Here is a 17,409-nt window from a genome sequence, read left to right as displayed (position 1 = left end):
CCCTTTTCCTGTTATTTTTGAACTTCTGATTATTTTGTTAACGAGTAACAATGATTTGCATTAATACGATATAGGGTCGTATATTTATTATTTAACTTAAAGCGATAAGCAGTAACTTATTATGAAAGTCACAATGACTTACCACACTGTTTTTTGGCGATGCGTACAAGTAATTTTTTTTTTAATTTTCAAAATTACACAAAACTTCTAAATCGGTTGTTGAACATATATAATGGAACTTATCACAAACGGAACTTGGCAACCTTCGGATTCCAGAATCCTGCCATCATTCATTATTAGGCAAAATTAATTTCATACTTACGTTGTAGTCCCCCGACACGTCAAAATTTAGTTTAGTCTGAGAGTCTGACATGCTTTAGTTGGTACTAACGAACCTGGGGTTAAAAGTTATTTTTTGCTTTTTATAGGGTTTAGCGTTTTTAACCTTTTGTCATAATAATTGCGCACTTTTTTTGGGTCGGGGGCTTTTTTATTTTATTTTGTTTGATTTTATACATTGTTTCTACCCTTAATTTAAAGCTAAAAGTATAGGCTTTCAAACGAGACCATTTAACTGTAAATATTGTATCATTGACAATCGTTGTAATTGTATAGCGCAAGGGGGCAGTTCCATTTTTTTGCTCGGGAGTATCTATATCTATCTAACATAATAAAGAGAAAACATTTTCTTGTTTGCTCAGATTTGAAAAATTCGTCCACTGTTGTGTAGCTATAGGCTATAATATATTTTATTAGTACGGGCAGTACTTCTCACGGGACGCGGGAAAACAGCTAGTATTTCATATTCATTGAGAAAATGATAGGCTGTTTATTAGGGTGTGTAATGGAGTTGCTATTTGCTGGCCAAGGGTGCACCAAGCAAGTAAATAAATATTACGTTCATAATTAAAAAAAAAACCCTGAGTAGGTCTGTAGCCATGTTCTGATAGCTGAACCCTAAAATCTACCGATCATAAAATGACGTCTTATAGTGATCGCGCATAATATGATAAGAACCATATATAAATTGCAGACCTCCATGTGCTTTGACACATTCTGAGTCCGAATCAAACAGTTAATTTTTGAGTTGCAAAGTGTGGTGTTCAAAATGTTTCTACCCATCATTTTATCCGGCCTTGTCGTAGTGTTAACATGGTACGTAATGGGAAAACGCAATGAAAACTACTGGAAGTCACGTGGTGTGAAGTTCTACGGCAAGAACAAAGTGACAGGACCGTTTTGGGACTACTTCGCAACTCAAGGCGCATTGTTCGAAAAATTTAATAATCTGTATAATGAGTTCAGAAAAGAGCCAGCGGTAGGCCTTGGACAAATTTTAACGCCTTCATTGTTCGTCATAGACGCCAAGAACGTCCAGCATGTCTTAGCACATGACTTCCAGTCTTTCTATCACCGAGGATTCGACCCCGCGGAGGATGACCAATTGGCCGATAGTATAACGATGATGAATGGACCCCGATGGAAGTTGATGAGAAAAAGTATGACCCCATTGTTCACGGCAAACAAATTAAAGAACATGTATTACACTATGGATAAAAGTGCCCAGGATTTTGTGGATTATTTGAAAGCCAATCCTAACAAGTGGAACGGCGATTTTTACAACTCTGCCATGTTGTATTGTAACGCGGCTATATGCAGTGCAATTTTCGGGATTGGAACAAAATCAACATTTGATTCACCCTTCCTTGAAGTAGCCAGAAACATATCATTTTCAGGTTTTAAGAACAATATGAAATTCACTCTCCTAAGTCTTGCGCCAAGTTTGATGAAATCTTTGGGAGTTAAACTTTTTAAAGATTATGAAGACTTTTTCATTGGTGCTATAGGCGAAGTTATAAAGAATAAGGAAAAAGGAATTACATCGAGGAACGATTTCGCTGATTTATGTATCAGCCTTCAAAAAAATGGTACCTTAAAAGATCAAACGACTGGATATGAAATGGAGCCTACGACTGGTCATCTAGCGGCACAGGCATTCTTCTTCTTCTCAGCGGGTGTAGAACCAACCGCAGCTGCTATCTTCTCAACATTTTACTGTATGGCTCGACATCCTGATGTATTAGAAAAAGTTCACCAAGAAATTGACGAACATTTTGAAAAACACAATGGACAAATAACTTACAATGTCATTAGTGAAATGGAGTATGTAGATAAGGTGATAAATGAGGCGATGAGGATATTCCCCCCTATTGGGGTTTTAACTAGAAAATGTGTTCAAGACACTGTTCTACCTGTCGGCAATATCAAAGTAGAAAAAACCGGCCAAGTGCGAGTCGGACTCGTGCACGAAGGGTTCCGTAAATTACAGTTAAATCAACCTATCTCAAAAACTATAAGAGATACTTTGATCAAACCAAAAATCGTTGAAAGAGTTAATTAGCATGCATCACCTCTATTTTTTTTAGAATTTTATACCCCGTAGTTATAAAAATAGAGGGGGGGGACATACTTTTTACGACTTTGAGAGCTGATATCTCAAAAACCGTTCACTTTAAGAAAAATGTTTTTTAGAAAACTTTATATCATTTTAAAAGACCTTTCCATTGATACCCCACACGGGTATGTACATCGAAAAAAAAAATTTCATCCCTCAGTTACATGTATGGGGGGCCCCACCCCCAATTCTTTTTTTTACTATTTAGTGTCATATTTTTGTAGCGGTTCATACAACACATATTCCCATCAAATTTCATCACTGTAGTACTTATAGTTTCCGAGTAAATCGGCTGTGACAGACGGACAGACGGACAGACGGACAGACGGACATGACGAAACTATAAGGGTTCCGTTTTTGCCATTTTGGCTACGGAACCCTAAAAAGGGTCAAAATTATTCACACCTATTTATGCAATGCATCATGATCCCACACTTTATCCGGATCCAGAAGTGTTTGATCCTGAGCGATTCTCAAAGGGCAGGAAACCAAATGATGATATTTATATGCCATTTGGTATGGGTAACAGGACATGTATTGGAAATAGGTATGCTAAATTACAAATGGCGGCTTGTGTAGTCCAAGTTCTGCGGGCTTTTACTGTTAAAGGTAAACAACTAAAAGGAAAAGGAAAATTGACATTCGAACGTCATGCTTTGCTTTGTAGGCCAGATGATATGGAAATCCATCTGATTCCCAGACCGTTAAAATAAACTTAATTTGTTATTACATGTTAAAATAATTAAAAGACGATGTCCTCCAAAATGTTTACAATTTCGCTTTGTCCCTGTGGTGCTGATACTGTTATTTACTTAATCTTGTAAAATAAATGTTGTGATGTTTAGAAGCTGTTGGTGTTTCTATTTTCCCTATACCTAGTGTCCCTAAGGGCTCTAGTTTGTTCCAACCCCTAGACTATAATTCAGAATCGCGAAGGCGCTTAGGGATGAGGTGGCCTGCGCGCTGAGGACATCCTTGGCAGTCGTTACGGGTAGTCAGAAGCCTGTAAGTCTGACACCAGTCTAATCAAGGGGTATTGGGTTGCCCGGGTAACTGGGTTGAGGAGGTCAGATAGGCAGTCGCTTCTTGTAAAGCACTGGTACTCAGCTGAATCCGGTTAGACTGGAAGCCGACCCCAACATGATTGGGAAAAAGGCTCGGAGGATGATGAATTATTAAACAAAAGTAATCAGGTACTTACCTAAATATCAATAAAATACGTCTCAGAAGTTTAAAAAAGGTACCGACACCTTTTGAATCTATAATAATATTAAACAAAGTGTGTCGTACCTAATACATAGGTACGTTAATTTACTGTTTGATATATGAATGTCAATTATGTGATTAGGTACGGCACACCCGATATTTCAGGAATGATTAGTCTGATTTCCAAAATTATTTCAGTGTTAGACAGCCCATTTATCGAGGAGGCTATTAGGCTATGACTTTATACCAGGGTTCGTGAGGAAATTCCTACGGGACGCGGTGAAGATGTCAAATACCTATATAATGTTTTGACTTTTGAACTCTGATTAATACCTAAATAAGGTGGGTTTACCATGAAAGGCCACTCTAAGAAAAAAAAAACATTTTTTTATTAGTTTGGATAAATAAAAAAAAAAAACAATGATTTAGTAAGTAGGTAATACTTAGTTTTATTATGTGACATATTAATCTCTTTTTAATTTTAAATGTTGTCACTATTTATAAAACTTAAGTCTTATAAAGCTCTTCCAAATGACCTTGCAAGGAACGGTGCACCATACAATGCCAATATTATAAATCAGTCGATAAACTTAAAACTACATTTTTAACAATTCATATACCTATCTGCTTTTACTGCAACTAAATAATAAGCTCTTTTATTTAAGCGAAACGTTAAATGCTTAATTTTTATAATCTACAAGCTGTTGTTTGCATCCGTGCAAAATTCAAGGACGTAATTATGCCAATGATTCTCGACATAAATACATTTTATCAACTTACTGAAAAAAAAAACTCGGTTTACCAAATGGACCGACTGTTGTGAGTGACCGGTGTAAAGTCATTACATAATTATCTTCCATAGAAGTTAATACGCAGAAAATGTATTAGAAGATGTATCTACCTACCTAACCAGTTTAAAGTGTTATGTAATTATTATCTGTTTACTAACAGTAAGCCACGAGCAAAAATCAGATGAAATAATATGCAGGCGAGACAGACATAATAATTACGCTTCGTAACAATGATTCGCAGAAACCAAACACTGCGTGATAAGAAATCTGTATAAATAACGAGAGCTTAATATTTACAAACACAGTTCGATCGCAGTTGTGAACTTAGCTAGTTGTATTGAACTTTATTATTTTATACTACATCTCTAAGTAAAAGTAACAATGTTACAACTACCACTGATTTTATTAGGATTAGTTCTCTTACTAACGTGGTACCTAATCGGTAGACATAATGAAAACTATTGGAAGGCACGTGGTGTGAAGTTCTACAGCAAGAACAAAGTGATTGGACCATCTTGGGACTACCTCTTTACGAAAGGTGCAATGTTCGAGAAATTTGGTGAACTATACAAAGCGTATAGAAATGAGCCGGTTGTAGCCATTGGACAAATCCTGACACCTTCATTGTTCGTCATAGATGCCAAGAACGTGCAACACGTATTATCCTCAGACTTTCAATCTTTCAATCATAGAGGACTTGATAGTGTGGAGGGTGACCAACTGACTGAGTCCATAACCCTACTAAATGGACCCAAGTGGAAGTTAATGCGAAAAACCATGACTCCATTATTCACATCAAGCAAATTGAAGAACATGTATTACATTATGGACAAATGTGCGCAAGACTTCGTGACTTATTTAAAACGTGACCCCAAACTATGGAAAGGCAATTTCTTTGAATCTGCCATGCTTTACTGCAATGCTGCCGTTTGTGCTGCTATTTTTGGAATCGGAGAACAATCAACATTTGAGTCCCCATTTCTGAAGTTTGCTAAAGATGTGTCGATTTCATCTTTCAAGAATAATATGAAGTTCACATTCTTTTCTCTTGCCCCGAAGCTATTTACGATGTTAGGGTTGAAAGTGTTTAAGGAGCATGAGGACTTTTTCGTTGGAGCAATAGGTGACGTAATTAAACAGAGAGAAGAAGAGAACGTAAAAAGGCACGATTTCGCTGATTTATGTGTTCAACTGCAGAAGAATGGTACTCTGAAGGATCAAGCGACGGGTTATGAATTGGAGCCTACGACTGGCTTGTTGTCCGCGCAGGCATTCTTCTTCTTCACGGCGGGTGTGGAACCGGCTGCCGACGGCATTTTTGCAACATTCGCTTTACTCAGTCAGCACCCAGAAATTTTACAAAAGGTTCACCAAGAAATTGACGAATATTTCGAAAAATACGACGGGAAAATAACATACGACGTTGTTTGTGACATGGAGTATGTAGATAAAGTGCTTAGTGAGTCGCTAAGAATGTTCCCACCGATTGGTTTTTTGACTAGACAGTGCATTCATGACACTGTGCTGCCAGTTGGTAATGTCAAAGTAGCTAAGGGAACAAAACTGTTCACACCTATTTATGAAATACATCATGATCCCAAATATTACCCGGACCCTGAAGTGTTTGACCCGGAACGATTCTCTAAGGAGAGGAGACCCAACGATGATCTTTATATGCCATTTGGAATGGGAAACAGGACATGCATAGGAGCCAGGTATTCTAAATTGCAACTTTTGGCAGCTATAGTTCACGTTCTTAGATCATTTACTCTTAAACCTATCCCAGAAAGCCAGCAGAAGAAAGTAACATTCCTCCGACATGCGATTGGTGTAAGAATAGGAAATGTAAAAGTGGAGCTTATTCCTAGAGATACAAAATGAGTTTTTCAATGTACCTATTTTATAAAATGGATTTATGCTCTGGATTCACGAATCAATATTCAGGCCTGTATTAATGTTAGTTGATTTTTTTTTTATAATTGATTAAATATTTGAATGTTATTGGTTTGTTTTATGATTTCCCTTACACATTTGGTTACAACGATTACCGTAAATGGCGGGTTTTAAATTAAGTTTACAATTAGTAGGTAGGTAGATGAAGTAGTTGGTAAAAATTGTTTCGAAATAAATAAAAAAAATATAAGCCAAATTATTAACAAGAACTCAAGTCAATAGTCAAGTCGTGCAAGTTCAAATCCATAGAGATGGCTGTGAACTCTCATTAATCAATTCAAAACTTCTATCATGCAAAGTCAAGACTCGTTTGTTTAAAATCATACAAATATTTGGCAGCTAGGTACTTGTACCTAACATAGTCAATGTTTTGATATTCATAAGTTCATATAATCTCGGGCCTTTTTTTTCCGACGTTAAAAATCATCAAATGACCCCTCCCGCTGTGGGTTAGCAGCGGTGAGGGAGTGTCAGACTCTTACTGACTAAAAACCGTCGTAATAATGTCGGGACACCTTTTTCACACACGGTCGGTTAGCCCCATGGTAAGTTATTTATTAACTTGTGTTATGGGTGCTAACACAACTGATAAACTACATATAGCTACATATATACATATTTATAAATACATATCATAACACCCAGACCACGGCCAACAAGCATGCTCATCACACAAATGTCGACCGAACCGGGAATCGAACCCGGGACCTCAGGTTCGGCGGTCCGGCATGATGACCATTGCGCCATCGAGGTCGTGTTCCGTCATAGGCCTTTTATGTACCAGGGCCGCGGTATCTCTTTCGAACAACCCGCAGCCCCATAATCTCGGGCCTTAGCCTAAGTAGTAGTCTTGTATCTAAATATACCTATGTATGTTTTGTCGTGTATATAAGTGGTTAAATTCGTTTGTTGCCCGTGCCCCATTAATCATTTCCAAGGCTGACTTCTTCGCCCAGGCTGTTCTCAAATACGGAGATCAGCCAGCCGCGCATGACATACATAGGTATATGTATAGTGCATGAACATTTGCGCAGACACAAGTGCACTCACTATTCTTTCACTCTCATAGCCCGACGGGATGAAAAATCTGACATGACCTTAGATAGACCAAGCGCAGGACCGTCATTACTGTGGTCTCAGATGCACGGGTGAATCTAAACTCACAAAGAGAAATCGAACCCGAGACCTCAAGCACAGCAGTCGCGCTTGCGACCAGTAGACCTACGAGGCAGTCATAGCCTATTATCGATTAGCCCGAAGATAGGTATTTTGAGTTCTGAATGGGGACTATAATATGAAATTGAAAACAAATCCTAGCAAAATTATGTTCAGGGCCCTAAGCCTGGGGGAGACCTTAACGTATTAGGTGATCTTCACACTGCCCCGCATCACGCTGCATCTTGCGTGTCGACGCACCTACGCGCGTTCCTGCGGGAGTGCAGATCTGCATCATCGTGCGGGTTTTTCGCGCACTCACGCGCGTAGGTGCGTTTTGTAGATTCACGCACGGCGGCTTCCATTTTCAAATATACACGTCAGGCCCATTCAAAATCACGTGCGTCACTGCGGGATTCAGTGTGCCATACCTTGCGTCTCGCTCCGCACCTACGCGCGGGGGTGCGTGTTTCTCCGCATGTATGTGCGTGATCCGCATGAACGCGCGTCGATGCATTTTCAGTGTGTTGGACTATGCGTGTTTTCCATACAAGCGGAGATATTTCCATACAACGGAAAAAAACGCATCCACGCACTACGCTGCATCATGCGGGGCAGTGTGATAATCGCCTTTAGATTCATTAAGAAAACAATGTTTTTGTTTAGTTACCCGAATACTTTTATTGCAAAGGAAATACGCTATCACTATTTGTTGCCAAGTTGCATATACCTAAACTGGTTCAGCAATTTTGCCATAGAACCACAAACTACTAACGTACACAGTTACTTACTACTTCAGTGACGGCAAATAAAAGTAAAGGAATCCGCAATTTTGGTGAAACAATAACCATTTTAGACGAACTAAGTGCTCCATTATGAATCGAACGTAGATAAATCAAACTAGCAAACATATTGTACCTACAGATTGCAGGCTGAATAGATGGGTAAAACATGAGTGAACTGGCGACTCTGCGGATATTCTATGTTTCACATAATATAGATAGATAGACCAATGAAATAGGTGTGAGGTGTGCCCCACGTGGTGAAACGATGCTTAATCACTAGACCAAAAATAACTTCTTCTTCTAAACTTCTAACATATAAGATTCTTTCAACGACCATAAAAACCTACTTTAATAGTATTTATTATAAATGCGAAAGTCCGTTTGTTTGATACGCTTTCACGCAAAAAATACTTTACCGATCATCATGAAACTTACACATATCGTTGGTGGTACTAGAATGAACATAGGATGCTTTTTATCAACACATCAAGCGGGCAAAGCCGTGGGCAGAAGCTAGTCTTCAGTAAATATTTTCTTTTCCAACCTATTTTCATGTAATAACCGAGTTTTGTCACGAGAATTGAAAGACAATCATCATCATCATCCTCCGAGCCTTTTCCCAACTATGTTGAGGTCGGCTTCCAGTCTAACCGGATTCAGCTCAGTACCAGTGCTTTACAAGAAGCGACTGCCTATCTGACATCCTCAACCCAGTTACCCGGGCAACCTAATACCCCTTAGTTAGATTTACTGGCTTCTGACTACCCGTAACGACTGCCAAGGATGTTCAATGACAGCCGGGACCTACAGTTTAACGTGCCATCCGAAACACAGCCAATGGTGTCTAAGATAAACTTAGAAAAGTTGCATTGGTACTTGCCTGACCTGGAATCGAACCCGCACCCTCATACTTGAGAGGTTGGTCCTTAACCCACTAAGCCACCACGACTTTTTTTTTCTTGAGAATTGAAAGACATTAAGTACCAGAAAAAAAAAACGCGTTCCCTAGTAGTTACCTACGTGTAGGTAGCGGTTAAATCAATTACTTAGTGGTATTTGGAAACAAATCGAATACTTACACTTCGTATCCCTATTTGAGCACCGAACGATTATGGATATAAATTATATCATGACAGTTGAAATGCATTTAAAAGCATGAAAAACTCTTTGAAGGTAAAAGTTTTTATTTTAATCCATTTGTACTAAAAAAGCTTTTACGGCTGCAATTTAATTAAGGAGCTCAAGTTTAAAAAATAAAATGGGACAATATTAATATGAGAATATTTATTTAAAACTCTCCTTATAGGTATATAATTACTAGCTTCGGCCGCGGCTTTGCCCGTCGTTTCGCGTGGTGTGCTCATAAAAAGTAGCATATATGTGTTAATCTAGGGAATGACCTATCTATATACCAAATCGATTCGGGCGTTTTTGTATCCATCCTCCCAAACTTTCATATTTTAATTTTAATAGGATTACCAAACAAGTGAGTTACTCATTCAAGTAGAATCAAAGCAGCTTGTTAGCTATACGACCATGTACCAAAAGATACTCAAATAGTATTGTCAAGCAGTATACTATTCAAAGTTGGCTTTTCCAAAATCCAAGTAGAAGCTCCTTAGGGAAAAGTCAGTGTTTAATTATGTGTATATTTAATTAGGTAAATGAAGGTGTCCAGATACAACATGTTTAAATCTTGATGACGTGCAAAATCACTGCGGAAAAATATAACATTATTACCTACGTTTTGTCTTTCCAGGTCTGATTAACAAATATGGAAATAAAAAATCTGGTTTACTAAATGGGTCGACTAATGTGAGTGACCGGTAAAATCATTACATAATTAAGTATCTTCCATAGAAATAAATAGGTACGCAGAACGTGTATTAGAAGAGGTTACCTAACCGGTTTAAAGATTTATTTCATAATGAAATGATTATTATCTGTTTACAAACAGTAAGCCATGACTCAGCCAAAATCTAAAATAATATGCAGGCGAGCTTCAGACGAGACAAACATAATAATTACGCTTCGTAACAATGATTCGTAAAAACCTAACACTGCATGATAAGAAATCTGTATAAATAACGAGAGCTTAATATTTACAAACACAGTTCGACCGCAGTTGTGAACTTAGCTAGTTGTATTGAACTTTATTATTTTATAAATAAGCACATCTCAAAGTAAAAGTAACAATGTTACAACTACCCCTAATTTTATGTGGATTAGTTCTCTTACTAACGTGGTACCTGATCGGTAGACATAATGAAAACTATTGGAAGGCACGTGGCGTGAAGTTCTATAGCAAGAACAAAGTGATTGGACCATTTTGGGACTACGTTTTTAGTAGAGGAGCAATGTTCGAAAAATTTGGTGAACTATACAAAGCGTATAGAAATGAGCCGGTTGTAGCCATTGGGCAAATCCTGACACCTTCATTGTTCGTCATAGATGCCAAGAACGTGCAACATGTTTTGTCCTCAGACTTTCAATCTTTCAATCATAGAGGACTTGATAGTGTGGAGGGTGACCAACTGACTGAGTCCATAACCCTACTAAATGGACCCAAGTGGAAGTTAATGCGAAAAACCATGACTCCATTATTCACATCAAGCAAATTGAAGAACATGTATTACATTATGGACAAATGTGCGCAAGACTTCGTGACTTATTTAAAACGTGACCCCAAACTATGGAAAGGCAATTTCTTTGAATCTGCCATGCTTTACTGCAATGCTGCCGTTTGTGCTGCTATTTTTGGAATCGGAGAACAATCAACATTTGATTCCCCGTTTCTGAAGTTCGCTAAAGATGTGTCGATTTCATCTTTCAAGAATAATATGAAGATCACATTCTTTACCCTTGCCCCGAAGCTATTTAGGATGTTAGGTGTGAAGGTGTTTAAGGAGCATGAGGACTTTTTCGTTGGAGCGATAGGTCAAGTTATTAAAAAGAGAGAAGAAGAGAACGTAAAGAGGCATGATTTCGCTGATTTATGTGTTCAACTGCAGAAGAATGGTACTCTGAAGGATCAAGCGACGGGTTATGAGTTGGAGCCTACGACTGGCTTGTTGTCCGCGCAGGCATTCTTCTTCTTCACGGCGGGTGTGGAACCGGCTGCCGACGGCATTTTTGCAACATTCGCTTTACTCAGTCAGCACCCAGAAATTTTACAAAAAGTTCACCAAGAAATTGACGAATATTTCGAAAAATACGACGGTAAAATAACATACGACGTTGTTTGTGACATGGAGTATGTAGATAAAGTGCTTAGTGAGTCGCTAAGAATGTTCCCTCCGATTGGTTATTTGAGTAGACAGTGCGTCCAAGACACTGTGCTGCCAGTTGGCAATGTTAAAGTAGCTAAGGGAACAAAACTGTTCACACCTATTTACGAAATACATCATGATCCCAAATATTATCCGGACCCTGAAGTGTTTGACCCGGAACGATTCTCTAAGGAGAGGAGACCCAACGATGATCTTTATATGCCATTTGGAATGGGAAACAGGACATGCATAGGAGCCAGGTATTCTAAATTGCAACTTTTGGCTGCTATAGTTCATGTTCTTAGATCATTTACTCTGAAACCTATCCCAGAAAGCCAGCAGAAGAAAGTCACATTCCTCCGACATGCTCTTGGTGTAAGAATAGGAAATGTAAAAGTGGAGCTTATTCCCAGAGATATAAAATAAGTTGTATATACAATGTATTAAAATAAAATAGATTTATGCTCTGGACTCACGAAGTTATTTTTAGGTATCTATATGTAATTTATAATGTTAGTTGAATTGTTGATATTAATTAGATATTTGAATGTTTTAACTGAATGTTCTAACCTAACCTAACATTTACTTTAAATTAAGTTTAGTTTTACAACTAAATAGTAAATAGTTAGGTACATAAAGTTGGCAAAGATTGTGTTCTTAAAATAGGTATCCAATGGTCACGTAATAAATAAAATATTGATAAGCCAAATAATCAACAAGAAATCAAGTCGAATCAAGTAACTGCAAATCCAAAGTGATGGCAATGAACTCATTTTACCAATTCAAAAACCGTTATCACATAGGGGTCAAGATTCGTTTGTTGATAATTATATATAATTGATACTTAGCTGCTAGTAATATACCTAGCGATGTTTTTGTATTTGTAAGTTCGTAGATATAATGACTGGCTACTAGTAATATAGCGATATCTTTGTATTTGTATGTTCGTAGATATAATACCTAGCTGCTAGTAATATAGCGATGTTTTTGTATTTGTAAGTTCGTAGATATAATGACTAGCTACTAGTAATATAGCGATATCTTTGTATTTGTATGTTCGTAGATATAATACCTAGCTGCTAGTAATATAGCGATGTTTTTGTGTTTGTAAGTTTGTAGATATAATTCCTAGCTGCTGGTAATAAAGCGATGTTTCTGTATTTGTAAGTTCGTAGATATAATTAGCGGTCTTATTTTTATAGATTGATATATTATTGATAGATATTTGATTGTTATTTTCTTGACTGCTAAAATAACGACATCAGTAGTAGTTTTGTTATTATATATTTTTTTGTTTTATAATAATAAAAGTGGGTGAATTATTGCAATATATTCTTTTTATTAAAAAAAATGAAGTACCTACTAAAATCAGAACCTATCATAGATTAGGACGAAGGTAGGTATTTTGAGTTCTGAATGCACACTATGTGAAACTAAAAACAAATCCTAGCAAAATTATATTCTATTCAGACCAGAAGGCCCTAAACCTGGGAATAACCCAAATTGATTAGATTTATTAGAAACAATATTAGTATTCCGAACACCTTTATGGCTAAGGAATCAAGTTTCATATAGGTACCTAAATTGGTTAAGGTATTTTACCATCGAACCGCAATGAGCAAAGACATACCTATACTTGTTCTTAGGTACATTATTAGTCAGGATTGCTAATTTATAGCACAGTTACCTACTGCTCAATGACGGCTCATAAAATTGAATCCGACATTTTGATGAAACAATAACCATTTTAGACGAAGTACTCCACTATGAATTGAACGTAGATAAATCAAATTAGCATATTATACAGATTAAGTACAGGCTGAATAGATGGGTCAAACATGAGTGAACTGACGACACCGCGGATATTCTATGTTTTGGTTGTAGGTACTAATACAATACCTATATTTTCAAGTAGAATCAAAGGCTCTACACAAAAGCAGTTTCTTAGCTATACGACCATGTACCAAAAGGTACTCAAATAGTATTGTCAAAGTTGCCTTTTCTAAAATCCAAGTAGAAAGCTCCTTTGGGAAAAGTTAGTGTTTAATTTTGTGCACATTTAATGGTTTAATGGGTTCCAAGCGAAGCAGCCAACTTTGAGATGTCTTTTAGTACCTAATTATAATTTTCCTTAATGAGGTCGGTAGGTACAAGTATCTAATATGTGATTTTATCATAAAATGATTTTCTCTCAGTCTCGTTACTTTATTGTTATAAAGAAATTAAATCACGATCTCAAACGGCTTTATGTTACAAAAAATATTGAACCCATTTCTGTATTTAATTTTACTAACTGAACCAATTTAGTAGTAATGAGTAACAAATTGAAATTTTATTGTTGTTGTTAATATTATGATAATAAATACCAGAAAAATCGACCACAATTTTTCACTATATAATTTATGGCTATTTGATCAAGCAAGTGAAATGTTCAGTAGGCATATTATGTTTTTTCCATTAGTGTGAGAGCTTTTAATTATTCAAAATAATTGTTAGAAAGATCCCATACAGAAAGTGAAGTACCTATACCTACATATCCTTTTGAAAAAATCTGTTATTTTCAGAGGTAAACTGTTGTTAACATTAATTTCATCTGAGTCTAAAGGTATGATTCCGAACCACGCTGCACGCAGCAGTGCTGCCGCGACACTACTGGTCCCCGTACAATTTCTATTGGCTTATATGAGATTACATTCCGAGCTAGGCAGCATTGTCGCGGCAGCACTGCTGCGCGTCAGTGTCGCCCTGCCGCCGCGACAGACCAGTAGTGACGCGTCTGCCGCCGCAGCAAGAGTACCTACTTGAATGTTTGACACGTAAATTGACAACGCATCACCACGAACAGAGCGACACTGCGGCGTTGCTCGGAATCAGCGTGGCAGGCAGCACTGCTGGGCAGCACCTTAGTGGCAGCACTGCTGCGTGCAGCGTGGTTCGGAACCATACCTTAAGGCCTCAATTTGTATAAACTCACTTTTTAAAAAATGTTTTCATTTATTATTTTTTTGCACTCAGTCCAAAAAAATAATAAGTGTCGGTGTAATGACGAACCCATCTCTTAATTGATTTGCCGATATATTTTATCAATAAAATATAAAACTTTATGAAACCTATTCAATATATAACCCGTATATAACTTCTATGAAATTGTATTTTGTTTACACACTTTTATCAAATCAAGTAAATTGAATCTTTCAATGTCCTTATTTTATAGTTACTATGTTAGATTATTGTGAACAAAAAAGTCTGACAACTTGTAACTTAACAAAGGCTGGTAACATGGGTTGAGGAGGTCAGATAGGCAGTCGTTACAGAGTAAAACACTGATACTCAACTGCATCCGGCTAGGTTGGAGTCTGACTCCAACATAGTTGGGAAATTAGGCATTATAATGAAACTGATTTCTATCTAAAAACATTTACTTAACTAACTTCTGATAAAGGTTTACTTACATTAATTTGTAACTGCGGATGTAGCCATATCAATATTATGCAGTCACGTAGGTAATATTAAAAAATATCTTATAGATTAAGTCGTTGTATTCCAGACTAGCTTCTGCCAGCGGTTTCACCCGCATCCCGTGGAAACCTCTGCACGAACCCGGATGAAAAGTAGCCTATAGCCTTCCTCGATAAATGGGCTATCTAACACTGAAAGAATTTTTCAAATCGGATCAGTAGTTCCTAAGATTAGCGAGTTCAAACAAACAAACAAACAAACTCTTCAGCTTTATAATATTAGTATAGATATCTATACTTATATTATTAATGAATCATTATTTTGTTTGTTTGTTCATAACGTAAGAGCTCAGAAACTGCTGCGCTACTCAGCTTAGCTTTAGCTTAGATCATTCCAAGTTTATATGTAACTTACTGCAAAAGCCTGCGCTATTGAAAGTAATTTAATGCATTACAATCAACTTTATTATCACGCAATATTTTGGTATATTATACAACATAGGATAATCATTGATCATATCGGTACAATTTGACGATAAGAAAAAATATTAGCAAACATACAGTCTGTTTCCTAGATCTTCTGCGGAGTAGGAACAGTCGTATTCTAAGAGCTTTATGTAAGTTCAACTCAGTTGTGCGCGCGGCCTTATGTGTGGGTAACCCTTGTACATACACAGTAACTTTGTGTGCGTGACAAGAGGTACAGTCGGGTACAATACAGTTATTTAGGGGTTGTATACGAGGGTTTAAAGAAAAACAGTTATTACGTAATTTAATGTTTATTTATTTATAATGATTACGAATCGCTATTTGAAAAATCAAATGATGAATTTTCGGATTCGCTACTCTCCAAGAAGAATTATAAATTCTGACTCCAATGTCAAAATGTCTATAGTATTCTTCTTTTTTCTTTTCTACATGTCGACAAGTATTACGCCACATCCCTTCATCAATTTGACTTAAACGTTCATTTATGAGTTTCATTATTTTGTTATTTTGGTCGACATTATGCGAAGCAATATAACTTTTTAAAATTCCCCACACATTTTCTTTACATTATTATACTAGATTATATCTCTTTTTACATTCTTAGTCCACACTTTTATTTATTGTCCACCTACCCCGAGCTAGAAAATATGTACTTAAGGAGTATTCAATTCTTAGATACTGTCAATGTCAATTTGAAAAGACGTATGAAAAACTATATTTAATAATAAAAAGCTTTGAATGTCGTTTTATTTTTTGAAACGCTTTATCTGACTCCTTAATAATTTCTCCGCGAATAACTAGTATTTTCGTAAACGACTGTACCCATAAGAAAAAGTGATAAGAACACGTCATGCTCGGACGACGTCACTGTCACACGAATGAAAGTTGTATATTTACAAGCCGACGCACACATAGGGCCGCGCGCAAATCTGAGTTGAACTATCTATACCTCTGACTGTGAGTACAGCGCGCGGGACTGTGAAACTTACTGACTGAAACCCACCATAGTAGGTCTTTCGAACAATCCCGCAGCCCATATCCTAAGCGCTGTTTTGGCGAGCTTCACCCCTAACATTAGAATTTTACAGGGAATGCTTACGTAGAATACTTACCAGATTTCATGCCATATCATCCTTCGTAGTAGGTAATATGTTTTATTTTATGGTGTCTATGTTACCAAGTAACACAAAAATAAAATAAAATATTTTCCATACTTACAAAATGAATCTCTGTTATCCGAAAGAAATAAATTCAAATTTGGATTTAACTTACCAGCAAAGAAAAAACTTCGTTTATTTACAGGGAAGTGTTTCAAGCTAACGATGCAAACAATGTAAGCGCGAAGCTATTTACACGTTTAACCCAAAACAAGGCAACACTGACCAGAGTAAATAGCTCGTAATTCTTGAAACTCTGCACTAACTATACCTACTATACTTGTATCATAAGTATAAACTGAAGAGTTGGTTCGTTTGTCTGTTGGGTTCAGCGCAGTAACACCAAGAATTAATGGGCCGTTTTTTTTAAATCTTATAGTATTAGAAAGCCCATTTATTGAACAGGAATATGTGCTTTTTGTTTGAGTAATTCTTTTGAGATTCGGTCGGGTAGAACCGCGGGAAACAGCTTGTATGAATGCTTGAAAAATTTGATAAAAACCAGTTGGACGTGAAAAGTTTTCGTTAAATCACTGAACATTTTGTATATTTCAGTGTCGGAATTCTCCACGTGATACGTAAACGGATACACGGAATAAAATTATAAATATTTTTTCAGTAACAAACTGTGGCTTTACTGTTTTTTTGTTTACGAATGTTGGGCGCACGAAGTACAGCGCACCTGTATTTG

General features: G+C 36.9%; 3 protein-coding genes across 3 annotated transcripts; all 3 read left to right on the top strand.

Moving 5' to 3' along the window:
* Window positions 1-751: 751 nt before the first annotated feature.
* Window positions 752-3,302, top strand: LOC124631820 (cytochrome P450 6B2-like). The gene has a single exon (XM_047166434.1). It carries the CDS (start codon window positions 1,109-1,111, stop codon window positions 2,399-2,401), a length of 1,293 nt encoding a protein of 430 aa, XP_047022390.1. The 5' UTR covers window positions 752-1,108; the 3' UTR covers window positions 2,402-3,302.
* A 1,453-nt stretch (window positions 3,303-4,755) lies between these two features.
* On the top strand, window positions 4,756-6,453 carry LOC124631988 (cytochrome P450 6B2-like). Its single transcript, XM_047166642.1, has one exon. It carries the CDS (start codon window positions 4,834-4,836, stop codon window positions 6,331-6,333), a length of 1,500 nt encoding a protein of 499 aa, XP_047022598.1. The 5' UTR covers window positions 4,756-4,833; the 3' UTR covers window positions 6,334-6,453.
* A 4,002-nt stretch (window positions 6,454-10,455) lies between these two features.
* Window positions 10,456-12,942, top strand: LOC124631956 (cytochrome P450 6B7-like). The gene has a single exon (XM_047166600.1). The coding sequence runs from the start codon at window positions 10,541-10,543 to the stop codon at window positions 12,038-12,040; it is 1,500 nt and encodes a 499-aa protein (XP_047022556.1). The 5' UTR covers window positions 10,456-10,540; the 3' UTR covers window positions 12,041-12,942.
* The last annotated feature ends 4,467 nt before the right edge of the window (window positions 12,943-17,409 follow it).

Source organism: Helicoverpa zea, chromosome 7 (assembly GCF_022581195.2).
Source record: "Helicoverpa zea isolate HzStark_Cry1AcR chromosome 7, ilHelZeax1.1, whole genome shotgun sequence".
Taxonomy (NCBI): Eukaryota; Metazoa; Arthropoda; class Insecta; order Lepidoptera; family Noctuidae; genus Helicoverpa; species Helicoverpa zea.
The sequence above is the reverse complement of the archived record's forward strand: the minus strand, read 5'-3'. Positions and strand labels throughout refer to the sequence as shown.